The sequence below is a fragment of the Salminus brasiliensis genome, chromosome 5, assembly GCF_030463535.1.
Source record: "Salminus brasiliensis chromosome 5, fSalBra1.hap2, whole genome shotgun sequence".
In the NCBI taxonomy this organism is placed as follows: Eukaryota; Metazoa; Chordata; class Actinopteri; order Characiformes; family Bryconidae; genus Salminus; species Salminus brasiliensis.
The window spans coordinates 38451245-38467726 of record NC_132882.1 but is presented as its reverse complement, the minus strand read 5'-3'; the positions used below and the strand labels follow the sequence as shown (position 1 = coordinate 38467726).

The 16482-nt window shown below is 37.0% G+C and overlaps 1 protein-coding gene across 8 annotated transcripts in view; it reads right to left on the bottom strand.

The window, feature by feature from the left end:
* Positions 1–16482, bottom strand: part of obscnb (obscurin, cytoskeletal calmodulin and titin-interacting RhoGEF b) — a 98352-nt gene that overhangs the window by 66650 nt on the left and 15220 nt on the right. For all 8 annotated transcript variants that reach the window (XM_072680276.1, XM_072680278.1, XM_072680277.1 and 5 more), the window contains exons 8-18: positions 13303–13471; positions 7767–8042; positions 7222–7497; positions 6691–6978; positions 6069–6356; positions 3777–4052; positions 2970–3245; positions 2272–2547; positions 1465–1740; positions 764–1039; positions 64–339 (exon numbers count right to left, since the gene is read on the bottom strand). In XM_072680276.1, coding sequence (XP_072536377.1) covers positions 64–339; positions 764–1039; positions 1465–1740; positions 2272–2547; positions 2970–3245; positions 3777–4052; positions 6069–6356; positions 6691–6978; positions 7222–7497; positions 7767–8042; positions 13303–13471 — 2953 coding nt within the window. The remainder of the gene's footprint in view (positions 1–63; positions 340–763; positions 1040–1464; positions 1741–2271; positions 2548–2969; positions 3246–3776; positions 4053–6068; positions 6357–6690; positions 6979–7221; positions 7498–7766; positions 8043–13302; positions 13472–16482) is intronic.

Sequence of the window (16482 nt, the reverse complement as noted above, 5' to 3'; positions counted from 1 at the left end):
TTTATTTAAGTCTAAATCACTATTGTGATGTCATTTTTCTAATCGAAAAAAACGACAACATACCTGTCAATATAACATTGAAGGCCAAATTCTCATTTCCAACCTCACAGGTGTATTCTCCAGCATCTTGCTTCTTCACACTGTCCAACACAAGCTGACGCGTCTTGCCCTTTGCCTCCATGTGGACAGTCAGACTGGAGACCAGCTGCTTTCCATCTTTGTACCATTTCACCTCAGTCTTCATGTCAGACACTTCACAGCTCAGTGTAGCTTTCTGGGAAGGAGAGGCGTTCACCTCTCTCTGATAGGAATCCTTGTTGATAAAAGCTGCTTGAGGTTCTAAACAGACAATTACAAAACATTCAGGTTCATCATCAACATGCTGATCTTACTCTGTCATTCACATTGTAGAGACAGGATGTACTATTTTAAGAACTGTACAAAATCAACAGGCAGGAAACCAAAAACCCTTAGATAAATAGAATTATTACACAATTAAAGTACATTACATTAAGTCCTTCTTGTCTTTAACTTCAATGATGTTTGTTAGTAATTTTGATGATTAGTATATTATATCGACATGGCAATAATGTCCATAATTAAAGTAAGTTAATATCAACTTACTTCATTCATTGTATGCACCAGAACTTTCTGACAAGATGTAATGGTTTGTGTGATTATTATTAAAACCTTTGTTCTGTGAACCTTGCACGTTTTCAAAGACCAGAAGAAAGAAGACAAATAGCAATAAAGGGGACTATACCTGTAACCAGAATCTTAAAGGCCAATTTCTCTTGTCCAACCTCACAAGTGTATTCTCCAGCATCTTTCTTCTCCACACTGTCCAACACAAGTTGACGAGTCTTGCCCTTTGCCTCCATATGGACAGTCCGACTGGAGACCAGCTGCTTTCCATCTTTGTACCATTTCACCTCAGTCTTCATGTCAGACACTTCACAGCTCAGTGTAGCTTTCTGGAAAGCAGAGACGGTCACCTCCTTCTGATAGGAATCCTTGTTGATAAAAGCTGCTTGAGGTTCTAAACAGACAATTACAAAACATTCAGGTTCATCATCAACATGCTGATCTTACTCTGTCATTCACATCGTAGAGATAGGATGTACTATTTTAAGAACTGTACAAAATCAACAGGCAGGAAACCAAAAACCCTTAGATAAATAGAATTACTACACAATTAAAGTACATTACATTAAGTCCTTCTTGTCTTTTACTTCACTGATGTTTGTTAGTAATTTTGATGATTAGTATATTATATCGACATGGCAATAATGTCCATAATTGCAGTAAGTTAATATCAACTTACTTCATTCATTGTATGCACCAGAACTTTCTGACAAGATGTAATGGTTTGTGTGATTATTATAAAAACCTTTGTTCTGTGAACCTTGCATGTCTTCAAAGACCAGAAGAAAGAAAACAAATAGCAATTAAAGTGCACTATACCTGTAACCAGAATCTTAAAGGCCAATTTCTCTTGTCCAACCTCACAAGTGTATTCTCCTGCATCTTTCTTCTCCACACTGTCCAACACAAGCTGACGAGTCTTGCCCTTTGCCTCCATGTGGACAGTCTGGCTGGAGATCAGCTGCTTTCCATCTTTATACCATTTCACCTCAGTTTTCACATCAGACACTTCGCAGCTCAGTGTAGCTTTCTGGGAAGGAGAGAACTTCACCTCCTTCTGATAGGAATCCTTGTTGATAAAAGCTGCTTGAGGTTCTAAACAGACAATTACAAAACATTTAGGTTCATCATCAACATGCTGATCTTACTCAGACATTCACATTGTAGAGGCAGCATGTACAAAAAAAATGGACAGAATTAAACTGTATAAAACAAAATAAATAAATAACATAAGGCAGAATTACAATTAAAACACACAAAGAAACAAGCCCTGAAAAAACAATTCATACACCAGAGAAGTGGGGCACTGAATTTACCTGATTCAAATGCCTGCATCATTACCACATAATTAAAGTATATTAATCAAGTGCATCTACCTTTCAATTTTCTGATGTTTGGCAGTGATTGTGTTGATTTTAAATATTATATCTACACAGAAATAGTTAAATACAGTACGCCCTTCATCGAATGGCCAAAGACTTTAACAACAGTGACTATGCCATGATTTTCTGACCTCTCAAACAACATGTAATAGTTTATTTGATATTATTTAAATCTTTATTCTGTGCACATTGCTAATCTGCAATTTTCAGAAAAAAGAAAAATAGTCCAAAAAGTGCACTATACCTGTAACCAGGATCTTAAAGGCCATTTTCTCCTGTCCAACCTTACAGGTGTATTCTCCTGCATCTTTCTTCTGCACACCGTCTAACATCAGCTGACGACTCTTGCCCTTTGACTCCATGTGGACAGTCTTGCTGGAGACCAGCTGCTTTCCATCTTTGTACCATTTCACCTCAGTCTTCATGTCAGACACTTCACAGCTCAGTGTAGCTTTCTGGAAAGCAGAGACGTTCACCTCCTTCTGATAGGAATCCTTGTTGATAAAAGCTGCTTGAGGTTCTAAACAGACAATTACAAAACATTCAGGTTCATCATCAACATGCTAATCTCAGTCATTCAACATTATCGAAACAGGATGTACTGTTTTAAGAACTGTACAAAATCAACAGGCAGGAAACCAAAAACCCTTAGATAAATAGAATTACTACACAATTAAAGTACATTACATTAAGTCCTTCTTGTCTTTTACTTCACTGATGTTTGTTAGTAATTTTGATGATTAGTATATTATATCGACATGGCAATAATGTCCATAATTGAAGTAAGTTAATATCAACTTACTTCATTCATTGTATGCACCAGAACTTTCTGACAAGATGTAATGGTTTGTGTGATTATTATAAAAACCTTTGTTCTGTGAACCTTGCATGTCTTCAAAGACCAGAAGAAAGAAAACAAATAGCAATTAAAGTGCACTATACCTGTAACCAGAATCTTAAAGGCCAATTTCTCTTGTCCAACCTCACAAGTGTATTCTCCTGCATCTTTCTTCTCCACACTGTCCAACACAAGCTGACGAGTCTTGCCCTTTGCCTCCATGTGGACAGTCTGGCTGGAGATCAGCTGCTTTCCATCTTTATACCATTTCACCTCAGTTTTCACATCAGACACTTCGCAGCTCAGTGTAGCTTTCTGGGAAGGAGAGAAGTTCACCTCCTTCTGATAGGAATCCTTGTTGATAAAAGCTGCTTGAGGTTCTAAACAGACAATTACAAAACATTCAGGTTCATCATCAACATGCTGATCTTACTCAGACATTCACATTGTAGAGGCAGCATGTACAAAAAAAATGGACAGAATTAAACTGTATAAAACAAAATAAATAAATAACATAAGGCAGAATTACAATTAAAACACACAAAGAAACAAGCCCTGAAAAAACAATTCATACACCAGAGAAGTGGGGCACTGAATTTACCTGATTCAAATGCCTGCATCATTACCACATAATTAAAGTATATTAATCAAGTGCATCTACCTTTCAATTTTCTGATGTTTGGCAGTGATTGTGTTGATTTTAAATATTATATCTACACAGAAATAGTTAAATACAGTACGCCCTTCATCGAATGGCCAAAGACTTTAACAACAGTGACTATGCCATGATTTTCTGACCTCTCAAACAACATGTAATAGTTTATTTGATATTATTTAAATCTTTATTCTGTGCACATTGCTAATCTGCAATTTTCAGAAAAAAGAAAAATAGTCCAAAAAGTGCACTATACCTGTAACCAGGATCTTAAAGGCCATTTTCTCCTGTCCAACCTTACAGGTGTATTCTCCTGCATCTTTCTTCTGCACACCGTCTAACATCAGCTGACGACTCTTGCCCTTTGACTCCATGTGGACAGTCCTGCTGGAGACCAGCTGCTTTCCATCTTTGTACCATTTCACCTCAGTCTTCATGTCAGACACTTCACAGCTCAGTGTAGCTTTCTGGAAAGCAGAGACGTTCACCTCCTTCTGATAGGAATCCTTGTTGATAAAAGCTGCTTGAGGTTCTAAACAGACAATTACAAAACATTCAGGTTCATCATCAACATGCTAATCTCAGTCATTCAACATTATCGAAACAGGATGTACTGTTTTAAGAACTGTACAAAATCAACAGGCAGGAAACCAAAAACTCTTTAATAGAATTACTACACAATTAAAACACACAAAGAAACAAGCCTTGAAAGTACCAGTATAAAGTATCCTTCATACACAAAAGAAGTGCAGCACTGAATTTATGTGATGACCTCTAGACAATTAAAGTACACTGCTCAAAAAATAAAGGGAACACCTAAACAACACAATATAACTCCAAGTACAGCAAACTTCTGTGAAATCAAACTGTCCACTTAGGAAGCAACACTGATTGACAATCAATTTTACATGCTGTTGTGCAAATGGAATATACAACAGGTAGAAATTATAGGCAATTAGCAAGACACACTCAATAAAGGAGTGGTTCTGCAGGTGGGAACCACAGACCACTTCTCAGTACCTATGCTTTCTGGCTGATGTTTTGATCACTTTTGAATGTTGATGGTGCTTTCACACTCGTGTTAGCATGAGACAGACTCTACAACCCACACAAGTGGCTCAGGTAGTGCAGCTCATCCAGGATGGCACATCAATGTGAGCTGTGGCAAGAAGGTTTTCTGTGTCTGTCAGCATAGTGTCCAGAGGCTGGAGGCGCTACCAGGAGACAGGCCAGTACACCAGAAGATGTGGAAGAGGCCGTTGGAGGGCAACAACCCAGTTGCAGGACCACTACCTTCGCCTTTGTGCAAGGAGGAGCACTGCCAGAGCCCTGCAAAACAACCTCCAGCAGGCCACAAATGTGCATGTGTCTGCACAAACGGTTAGAAACCGACTCCATGAGGATGGTATGAGGGCCCGACGTCCACAGATGGGGGTTGTGCTCACAGCCCAACACCATGCAGGACGCTTGGCATTTGCCAGAGAACACCAGGATTGGCAAATTCGCCAATGGCGCCCTGTGCTCTTCACAGATAAAAGCAGGTTCACACTGAGCACATGTGACAGACGTGACAGAGTCTGGAGACGCCGTAGAGAGCGATCTGCTGCCTGCAACATTCTTCAACATGACCGGTTTGGCAGTGGGTCAGTAATGGTGTGGGGTGGCATTTCTTTGGAGGGCCGCACAGCCCTCCATGTGCTCGCCAGAGGTAGCCTGACTGCCATTAGGTACCGAGATGAGATCCTCAGACCCCTTGTGAGACCATATGCTGGTGTGGTTGGCCCTGGGTTTCTCCTAATGCAGGACAATGCTAGACCTCATGTGGCTGGAGTGTGTCAGCAGTTCCTGCAAGATGAAGGCATTGAAGCTATGGACGTTCCCCAGACCTGAATCCTATTTAGCACATCTGGGACATCATGTCTCGCTCCATCCACCAACGTCACGTTGCACACCACAGACTGTCCAGGAGTTGTAGGGAGGTCATACAGGCACGTGGAGGCCACACACAATACTGAGCCTCATTTTGACTTGTTTTAAGGACATTAAATCAAGGTTAGATCAGCCTGTAGTGTTTTTCCACTTTAATTTTGTGAGACTCCAAATCCAGGCCTCCATTGGTTAATAAATTTGATTTCCATTGATGATTTTTGTGTGATTTTGTTGTCAGCACATTCAACTTTGTACAGAACAAAGTATTCAATGAGAATATTTAATTCATTCAGATCTAGGATGTGTTATTTGAGTGTTCCCTTTTTTTTTGAGCAGTGTTCATTACATTAAGTCCTTTTAAAGTAAGTCCTCCATAAAGTCTTTTACTTTACTGATGTTTGTTAGTAATTTGGATGATTAGTATATTATATCGACATGGCAATAATGTACATAATTGAAGTAAGTTAATAGCAACTTACTTCATTCATTGTATGCACCAGGACTTTCTGACAAGATGTAATGGTTTGTGTGATTATTATTAAAACCTTTGTTCTGTGAACCTTGCATGTCTTCAAAGACCAGAAGAAAGAAAACAAATAGCAATTAAAGTGCACTATACCTGTAACCAGAATCTTAAAGGCCAATTTCTCTTGTCCAACCTCACAAGTGTATTCTCCTGCATCTTTCTTCTCCACACTGTCCAACACAAGCTGACGAGTCTTGCCCTTTGCCTCCATGTGGACAGTCTGGCTGGAGATCAGCTGCTTTCCATCTTTATACCATTTCACCTCAGTTTTCACATCAGACACTTCGCTTCTCAGTGTAGCTTTCTGGGAAGGACAGATGTTCACCTCCTTCTGATAGGAATCCTTGTTGATAAAAGCTGATTGAGGTTCTAAACAGACATCTAAACATTACAAAAAAAATAAAGGTTCATCATCAACATGTTGATCTAACTCAGTCATTCACATTGCAGAGACAGGCTGTACTAAACAGAACTATTTAAAAATTAAAATGGATAAAACAAAATAAATTAATAACCTATTATAAATAACACTTAAAACACACAAAGAAACAAGCCCTGAACAAAATATTTATACACCAGAGAAGTGTGACACTGAATTTACCTGATTCAAATGCCTACATCATTACCACATAACTAAAGTATATTAATCAAGTACATCTTAGCTAGTCGCTAAAGACCAGAAGCAAGAACAAATTGTTATTAAAATGCACTATACCTGTAACCAGGATATTAAAGGTCAGCTTCTCATTTCCAACCTCACAGGTGTATTCCCCTGCATCTTGCTTCTCCACATTGTCCAACACCAGCTGACGACTCTTGCCCTTTGCCTCCATGTGGACAGCCCGGCTGGAGACCATCTGCTTGCCATTTTTATACCATTTCACTTCAGCCTTTATGTCAGACACTTCACAGCTCAGTGTGGCTTTCTGAGAAGCAAATATGTTCACTTCTCTCTTCACTTGATCTTTGTTGATGAAAGCAGCCTGTGTTTCTGAAAGGACAGCTATTGAATGATAAAAAATTATACACACATAGTATACACACACACACACACACACACACACACGTTTGTATCTATACATATACAAAGTCAACTCTATAAAACAATACAAAGGATGACATAAAAAGAGAAAAATCATTCTGCAGACTAAATAATAAACAAACCAAAAAAACATATACATATACATTACCCTGTAATAACAGAAATTGCAAGGTTTAAATCAATCAGTACAAAGATCTTGCATACCTGCCACCTGAACTTTAAAGAACAGTTTCTCATTTCCAGCTTCACAGATGTACTCTCCAGCATCTTTCTCCTCCACATTGCGTAACACCAACTGACGATTCTTGCCTTTTGCCTCTGTACTAACTATCTTACTGGAGTTCAATTGTTTGCCATCTTTATACCATTTCACCTCAGTTTTGGAGTCTGATACTTCGCAGTTCAGAACAGCGTCCTGAAAGGCAGACACTTTCACATCTCTTTGATAGGATTCCTTGTTGATGAAGGTGGCCTGCGTTTCTGTAGGAGAGATCATGAACTTCATCAAACTCATAAATAATATTTAGCATATATACTTAGCATTAGCAAAGAATACAAAGCTTTCAGTAGCATTATGATCATATAATCATAAGTCATGGATAAAGTGAAACACTATAATAAAAACACTATGACAAACATAACAGCCATGTATGCTTTAGCATGCCTATATTAGCACATGTGTATATAAAATTACTTTATGACCAATTAAGCATTAATTAAATCATATACAAATCAGCATTAATTGTTACCTTTTATTTTAACCTGGAAAGTGATCTTGTCATCTGCAGTTTCACATGAATAGTGTCCTTCATCACTCTGTTTGGCTCCTTTGATAACCAGTTTTCTCTGCATACCCTGTGACACAAAGGTTGTCCTCTTGTCCTCCACAATTTCTTTTTGCTCTTTCTTCCACACAACAGTACTTCTAGGAGATGCCACCTCACAGCTGAGCACTACATCACCCACCAGAGGAGAAGCCTCTTGGGGTTGAGCCTTGGGCTTGCCAACAAACTTATCTGGCTCATCTGTCAAAGGAAGAGAGAGTACATTAATATACAACTATTCTAAAAGTGCTGTTTAAAAAAAAAAAATTTAAAAGAAGCCACTAAAAAGCAAAGTTGCAGAAATTTATTGGTCACTTGTTTTATTAATGATCTTAAACAGTTAAAATGATATTTCTTTCATATTTTAGGCAAGATCACTTTATTTTAATCTTTTACAGTTACTTTTACAGCTGTGTCTAAAAAGTCTTAGTATTTTAACTTTATTAGTCCTTGGCCCTTGTTTTCAAAATGTACCACACTTATGTGGACAGTTAGGAAACTTTCTTCTTATGATTCTTCCATGAAGGTCATATTTGGGCTGGGGTTGCTGCACAGTAGAAGAGTGCAGTAAAAGACAGTGCTACTGCTCCCTTTTCCATTGCTAGTAATAATGATAGTGGCTGTGTTTGTGCTAAGTGCCAGCTAGTTAGATCTCTGATGGAGAAGGTAGACCAGTTAGAGGTGCGCATCCGAGATTTATTAAGGGATATAGACCACAATTCAGTTCTAACTGCCCAGGGTGCCTCAGGGACTATGATTACTGATTTCTGCAAGACAGAAATGCTCGCCCAATGCTACAACATTCAAACTTGAACCTTAAAACAAACAATACAGAAAGTATTGTTTCCAGAGTGGAAATAGTGGTCGACAAAGCGACCAAAATACTAAAATGGTTATAATCAGTATAGTAAATTCATCCCTTAGCTTGGGCATGTACCCAAAACCCTTAAATCTTAAATCAGCACAATCAGTCAAACCCTTAAATCTTAAATCAGCACAATCAGTCATAAAAATAGATAACTACAATATAATAGAAAAGGCTGTGGCCCAACAATTCTGCTTATACCTGAATAAGAATGACATGTATGAGAAATTCAGACCCTATCATAGCACTGAGACAGCCCTAGTGAAGATTACAAACAATCTCCTTCTTGCCTCTGATTAAGGCAACGTATCTTTATTAGCCCTATTCGACCTTTGTGCTGTCTTTGATACAACAGATCACATTATTCTACTAGAAAGATTAGAGAACATGGTTGGAATAACAGGAACAGCTCTATTGTGGTTCAAATCATATCTAACTGAATGCTATGAGTTCGTAAACGTAAAAGATTTATCTTCAAATTACACAAAAGTAACATTTGGATTTCCACAATCTATCATTTGAGCATTCACTATCATTGACTTTCCTATAAAGCCTCCCAACTCTGGAATAACCTTCCAGATAATGTTCCTGTGTCTGTGTTACTTTCTGGCTCTAATTTTAATTAGGTTAGGCTGTTATAGTCAGACCTGCCGGAGTAGTCAGACACACACTGATACTGCTAAATATTCTCTGCTCTCTATCAATCCATTCAGAACTATCTCTGTCTCTTTACCTTCTCTGAGTAAATAGTCACCCACTCATCCAGCCTGACCTGCTGGAAGACCGCCCACTGGGGTCCCCTTTATCTACATCAGACCAGCTGTCACCTACCAGTCTGACCAGCAGGCCTGCCCCCTAACTTTCTGCCACTATTAATATTACTACTATTAACTGTCATTACTCTCATTACTCTGACCACCACTGGCTTGACTATATTAAGTTATACTACACCATGATTATTATATTATGATTGCACACCTGAGCAGTACAACAGTATAGGTGGTTTGGTAACTTTTATCGATAATTTATAAATAGCTCTGACCAGAGGAGGATGGGTCCCCCTTGTGAGTCTTGGTTCCTCCCAAAGTTTCATCCTCCAGCTCCGAGGGAGTTTGTCCTTGCCACTGTTGCTGTTGGCTTGCTCACTGGGGGTCTTAGATTTTTCATATCTTTTGATGTTATTGTTTTTTTGCTGTCTTTTACTAATTGCTGATTGTGTAAAGCTGTATTGTGACAACAACAGTTCTAAAAATCGCCATACAAATAAATTTGACTTGACTTGACATTCTGCCTGGAACGATGGCATTATTAAGTATAGAAGGGCACACACACTAAAGTATGCTCAGAATATTCTGCCTCACAGAATAACAAAAACTCTTTAATGTAACTTGCACACAGATTCCCTAAAACTACTTTAATAAATACTATCTGTTATAATTAAAACTCTTAGCCTTAGCCTATGTCACAAATCCAAAGCTTTTAAATGATCAGTTATTAAATAGTGTATTGTCATTATAGATCTATTTCTATACCATTTCTTTCCAAGATCTTGATTATTTCCAAGATAAAGCTGTGGCCCAACAACTTTGTTCATACCTGAACAATAATCATATATATGAAGCATTTCAATTTGGATTCAGGCCACACCATAACGCTAAACAGCTCTAGTTAAGATAAAGAATTTTCTTGTCTCCAATCAAGGCTGTGTTTTCTTGTTACTGTTACCTGACTTCAGTGCTGCTTATGATAAAATAGACCATGATATTCTCATTGAAAGATTTTAAAAATATGGTTGGAATCACAGGAATAGCTCTATCCTGGTTCAAAGTCTACCTAACCAAACGTTAGTAAATGATCATCTATTTATACAAAAGTAAGATATGGAATGCCACAAGGCTCCACATTAGGCCTAATATTATTCACAATATACATGTAGCCATTAGGCACAGTTATAAGTAATCATGGCATTTACTTTCACTGTTACTCAAATGCTATACAACTGTACATATCCTGTACAGCCAAATTTGATGATGAACTTCGATTAAAGAAAACTGAAGACTGTTTGACAGACATGGATGTTGTGTAACCTTATCCTTCTAAACAGTGACAAAACAGAGGTTCCCTTTTGGGCCACAAGAAATAAATTATTAAATGGTAAATTTGGGTGATTTCTCTGTTTATTTAGCTGGTACCTTTGTTGACTGTGACCAGTTCTAAATTGACATCATATGTGCAGTACATTTGTTCATTTTCCAATCAATAGATATTCTGTAGCATACTTTAAACACTGATATTTGAGATGAGATCACAGGCAAAATTTCGTTCTTATTTCATCTATGAAGATTATGTTAGCGCAAACAACTCTGTACATTAACAGTGCACCACACTCTCGGCTCATCTAAACTTTAACAGATTTTTGGCAAATATATGGGTCTTTTAAATAGTCTTAGCAGCATATTAACTATTATCTTAAGTCTTATCTTAAGTCTTCCAGGTCTTATCTTGACCTCCATAGTTCCACCAAACTGCCATTTTATAATAACAGTCCGCACTGCACAAATGACAAGAAAATCACTGGCTATCTGATGGGCTTTTTGTGGGCATCAACTCCTTTCACTGATCTTCAGACAGTTGCTTCTCCTTTCACTGTCAGATCTTCAGACAGTTGCTTAGAGCAGCCTATGTTTAATAAGTGCAGGTTAGATTCATTAGATACTACAAAATGTTCCTAATTACACCTAGGGTGCCCACACTTTTGCACGGACTACATGATTATTTTTTTTTATCTTTTGAAAAAAGTGACCGCATTGTTGAAACCAGGCATAATTCAATAAGCAAGAATCAATTGCAAGCATTATTCACATAATGGCCCTTTTTTACTATAATCAATTTCCCATCCTAACACATGTAATTAGAAATCTTAAAAACTGGATCTGGGTTTTATACACCTGTGTGTTTTATATACCTGACACACACATAGGATGTTACTTTTTGTTTAGTTACTTTAGTTTAGTTTAGTTTTAGTTTAGTTATTTGAGTTTATTTCAAAAATTACTTGCCCATTAGGTAAAAACAGCAGAAAAGTGTGAAATCCATTGTGATTTTTTGAAATATCATATTATTGAATTGATATACATACTGTAATAATTCTTAATAATAATTAATAGTTAACTTATCATGAAACTATGTAAAATCTGTTGCCTTAGAGGACTTCAATAAAGTAATACTGCAACTAGGACTACCTCACACATATTCATTTACATTTTACACTTGACAATGTTCATCTCTACATTACACACTACTGTTAAATTCTTAATTCTATTTTGTATACATTTGCTTTTCCGTTATTTACATAATAGTACATAATTTTATCATTATTATTATTATTATTATTATTATTTCATGTTTATTTGACTTCATATAAATTTTATACATACATTTTATATATTCCATGATTTTTTGACTTATCCATGATCATATACTTATATAAGTCAGGAAAGTCTCTTTATAAACAACTGCAGATTCCAAGATCATCAATTCAAACTGTTAAGCACAAGTCACTGGGAGTTTCAATAACTTTGCTAAGGTGTGTTAAAAGATTCAAACTGACACCCTCATCTGAGAGGAAATTATTTCTGATGACCAGAAACCTTACAACCCCTATGGACTGAGGGGCAACTGTCCAAGGAAGAAGACCCTGCTTTAATAATTGAAGCTTGACTAGCTTTCAGCTGAGCATGTGGAAAAGGAAAAACCTTTTAGAGAAATGGTGAGATGGGACAAATATTGAATTGTTTTGCAACAATGACTAGACGTTTGACTGGGGAAATAAAGGTCAGACATTTAACCCCAAGAATACTGTGCTAACTGGTAAGCCTGGTGGTGTCAGCATCATGCTCTGATGATGAATGGAGTGGATGAATAAGGCTGGATTACCTCAGAATTCTTCAGCATAAAGTTCTGCTAAGAATAATGATGAAATACCCAAGAATAATAACAGAATTCCACCAGAAGCTTGGCACCAGAAGTTAGTTTGACATCATATGGTCACATCTTGAGAGTTTTACTATTAAAATTGTAAAAACAAATTAATCACTATTTACAAAAATGTGTGTGTGAATAATTTTTTAAGCTGGTTTGATGGTCAAATGGTGAGAGTTCAAGATATTTATTTAATAGATTTATTAATTACTATTATTATTATTTAATATATTTTAACAGTCCCTATACAGCAGGAGATGGCCAACTCTCTTGCATGTCCATGCAGCTTTAGAATGCGCTGAACCTCACCTTGTCATTCAAATACAGAGTGTTGTGCAAACGAACCAATAGCAGCGCAAGAGTATCTAATGCAGTATCCCAAGTCCTCACATTTTGACAGCATATCATTACAACTTAAAGACCAGAGACAAACAAACAGCCAATAAACAAAAAGCCCTGCTACAGGTCGCCACACAGCACTCTCCTTGTAGTAAGGCATTCATTTGGTGTTTAATAGTATACCGATTGTATAAATGAATGTGTAGCACTAAAAGAAAGTGCAATATTCTAATGCTCTATAATGACTTTTTGACTATTGATGAAAGCATAAGGTACCTTGAACAGCGAGGTGAATGGACATACTATCGCCATCACATATGCACTCATAAATTCCAGCGTCTTCATGGGTCACATTATGAATGGTCAGGGTGCGTTTACATTCCACACTTGAGGTCTCATACTTCTTGCCTAGTCTTAGCTCCTTGCCATTCCTTATCCAGGAAACCTAGAAGTACACATACAGTGCACTAGTCAGTGCTGAAAGTTAAAAAAATTTACATATTGCTATTTATCATGCCCATTTATTTATTTATTAATGCAAAGGATTGAGATTTATCTTTCTTGGAATATGTCTTCTGACTTTTGACACCTTTTTACAAGTGGATGGTTCTTAGAAAAAGGTGTCCACTTTGAATCTTTATTGGTCAACTGATTTTCGAGTGACATATGCTCTGAAACCTCATCAGAATCTTAGCCAATGTCCACCCGCCAGTTTTGAAGTGTTTTCCAGCGGATTTAGGTACAGAACAGGAGATAAACTAATTTCTGCATTTTAAAGTTGACGAAACAATTGTGACTAATAGCAGAATTGAACTGCATTAAAACTTCATGTTAAAGTTCATGTAAAACGGCTCAAGTTAGGTGGGTGTGTTTTACATTGTAGCCAAATTAAAATGTGTTTGTGGCCATGATTGGTTTAATCTGTCCTCCTTTTTCCTGGTAATTGACAGCTTTCCTGTCTAAGGATCGGAAGTGGATCCTGCTTTAAAAGCAGATACTTGATTCATGAAAAAAACAACAACACCTGGATCGACTCACATCTCAAGTAACTCTATCAGTTCAGGACAGCCTTACTTTTAAACACTGCTGTGTAGTAATGACTAAATTGCTGTGCTTTATTAACTTTTTTTTTAACATTATTTGCACTTTCTGCAGAGCAAAATAACAATACCACCTCAAAAAGTACTCACTTCCTATTCTATTGTTTATACAATAGCTAAAGTAATAAATCAACTAATATTTACCAACATGGTCTGTGTACATTTTAATAGTTTGATTCTTGAACTGAATGGAACAAATAGCTTGTTTCTTTATTTTTTGGTTAGAAATGGGAATTCAGTACATTCAGTCTCATTTTCTTGTATATTGTCTACAAAACCAAAACCAAGCTTCAAAATCCATTTATGGAATAACTTGGTCGTTTAGTGTATTCATGTAGCCAGCTGACCTCATTCTTTGACATAAAGTTGCTGAACCTTGACCTTACCAACTGCAGCAAACCTAAATCAAAGCACTGCCCCCACAGGCTTGTACGGTAGGCACTAGGCATGATGGGTGCATCACTTCAGCCGCCTCTCTTCTTACCCTGATACGTCCATCTGGACTCATTCTTTTTTTTTATTTTATTTTTTTTATTTTATTTAATATGATGTCGAGCCAGCCTTTGCAGCTATAACAGCTTCAGTTCAGGGGAAGGCTTTCCACAAGGTTTAGGAGTGTGTTTATGGGAATTTCTGACAGAAGCGCATTTATGAGGTCAGACACTGATGTTGGACGAGAAGGCCTGGCTCACAGTCTCTGCTCTAAATCATCCCAAAGTTGTTCTATCGGGTTGAGGTCACGACTCTGTGCAGGCCAGTCAACTTCCTCTACACCAAACTTGCTCATCCATGTCTTTTTGGACCTTGCTTTGTGCTCTGGTGCGCAGTCATGTTGGAACAGAAAGAGGCAATTCCCAAACTATTCCCGCTCTTCATCTCTCTCTATCTCTTGGTATGCTAAAAAAAAAAAGCAATAAAAGTTCCGGGGGGCCGAACCCAACTCCTGAAAAACAACCCCACACCATAATCCCCCCCTTCACCAAACTTTACATTTGACACAATGCAGTCAGACAAGTACTGTTTCAGGAAATTTCACAACTGAACCTTCCTATGTGGCATTCTATCACGGTACCATGCTGGAATTTGCTGAGCACCCATTCTTTCATTGTTTCATTCTTTTGTATTTAAATGTACTTTTTTTTTTTTTTTTTTAAGTCTATTTTCTCTTATCTCTATTCTAATATCTCTTATTTCTACTGTTTTTTTTTCTACGATTTGATTTCACCAAACGTTTAAGTGATTGCAGATCACAATCATTCAAGATTTTCTTCAACATTCCTTCGTCAAAGATGTTTCGCCACTGTCTGTCAATTTTTTTATAATGTGTTGAACAGTTCTAAACTCGCTTTTAATAGTTTCAGAAACCTTTCTAGACGTTTTCTCTGCTTTAATGCATGCCAATAATTTGACCCTTCTGAAACAGAAGTGATGTGTCTTTCGACATGGTTGTTTAACAAATAAGAAGCTACTCACTGCATCAGTTAGGTTTAATAAATTGTTGCCAGCTGAAACATAATCACACATGTAGTAATTATATTTGAGTTCTGTACAGTTAGTTTGCTGCTGTAATTCCCAGAGACATACCACAGGTATTTCAATGTTACAATGTCTTTAATATGTGCCCAAATCCCAAATAAACATTGCCTCTGACTTTAATCAAATTACACACTTGTACAGTTACCAGATATGTGTCACCTAACAATCTCTGATAATGTATTCTGAATGATGACAGTTTTAGTATTTATTTCCAAGTATAAATACTGCTGAAACTACTAGAATTGTAAACACATACAGACAATATTTAGTTTGAAATGCATGTTTATTTTTGGGTCTATTTTACTACTACTACTACTACTACTAATAATAATAATAATAATAATAATAATAATTCTGATACTATTACTACTACTTATAATAATGAGATAATAAAAGATCATATTAAGATACCACTAATTATCACTGATTAAACCATTAATGGAACTAGTCAATTTGCTCTGTACTATATATTATAAACTGAAACTTTCCAGTCCTCTTCTTTATTTTCTTATTTCCCTTCTCTCAAGAGGAGTTTATTACAAAAATTAGTGCAGTGAAGTCGGGCGACACAGACGGGCAAGTGGTCAAATCTGGTGAGGTTTCAAAGCACCTGTCACTCCAAAATCAGTTGACAAATAATAATTGAAGGTAAATGCCTTCTTCTAAGACCCATCCACCCATAAAAAGTGCTACAATTCAGGAGCAAAATAATGAAGCAGAAGCAAACCAGACATTCCAGAAACAAAACACTTTATAAAGTAAACCCACAAAAAGAAAAAGAAACGCACAGACTGACACAATGCAAACCAAAATTTGCATC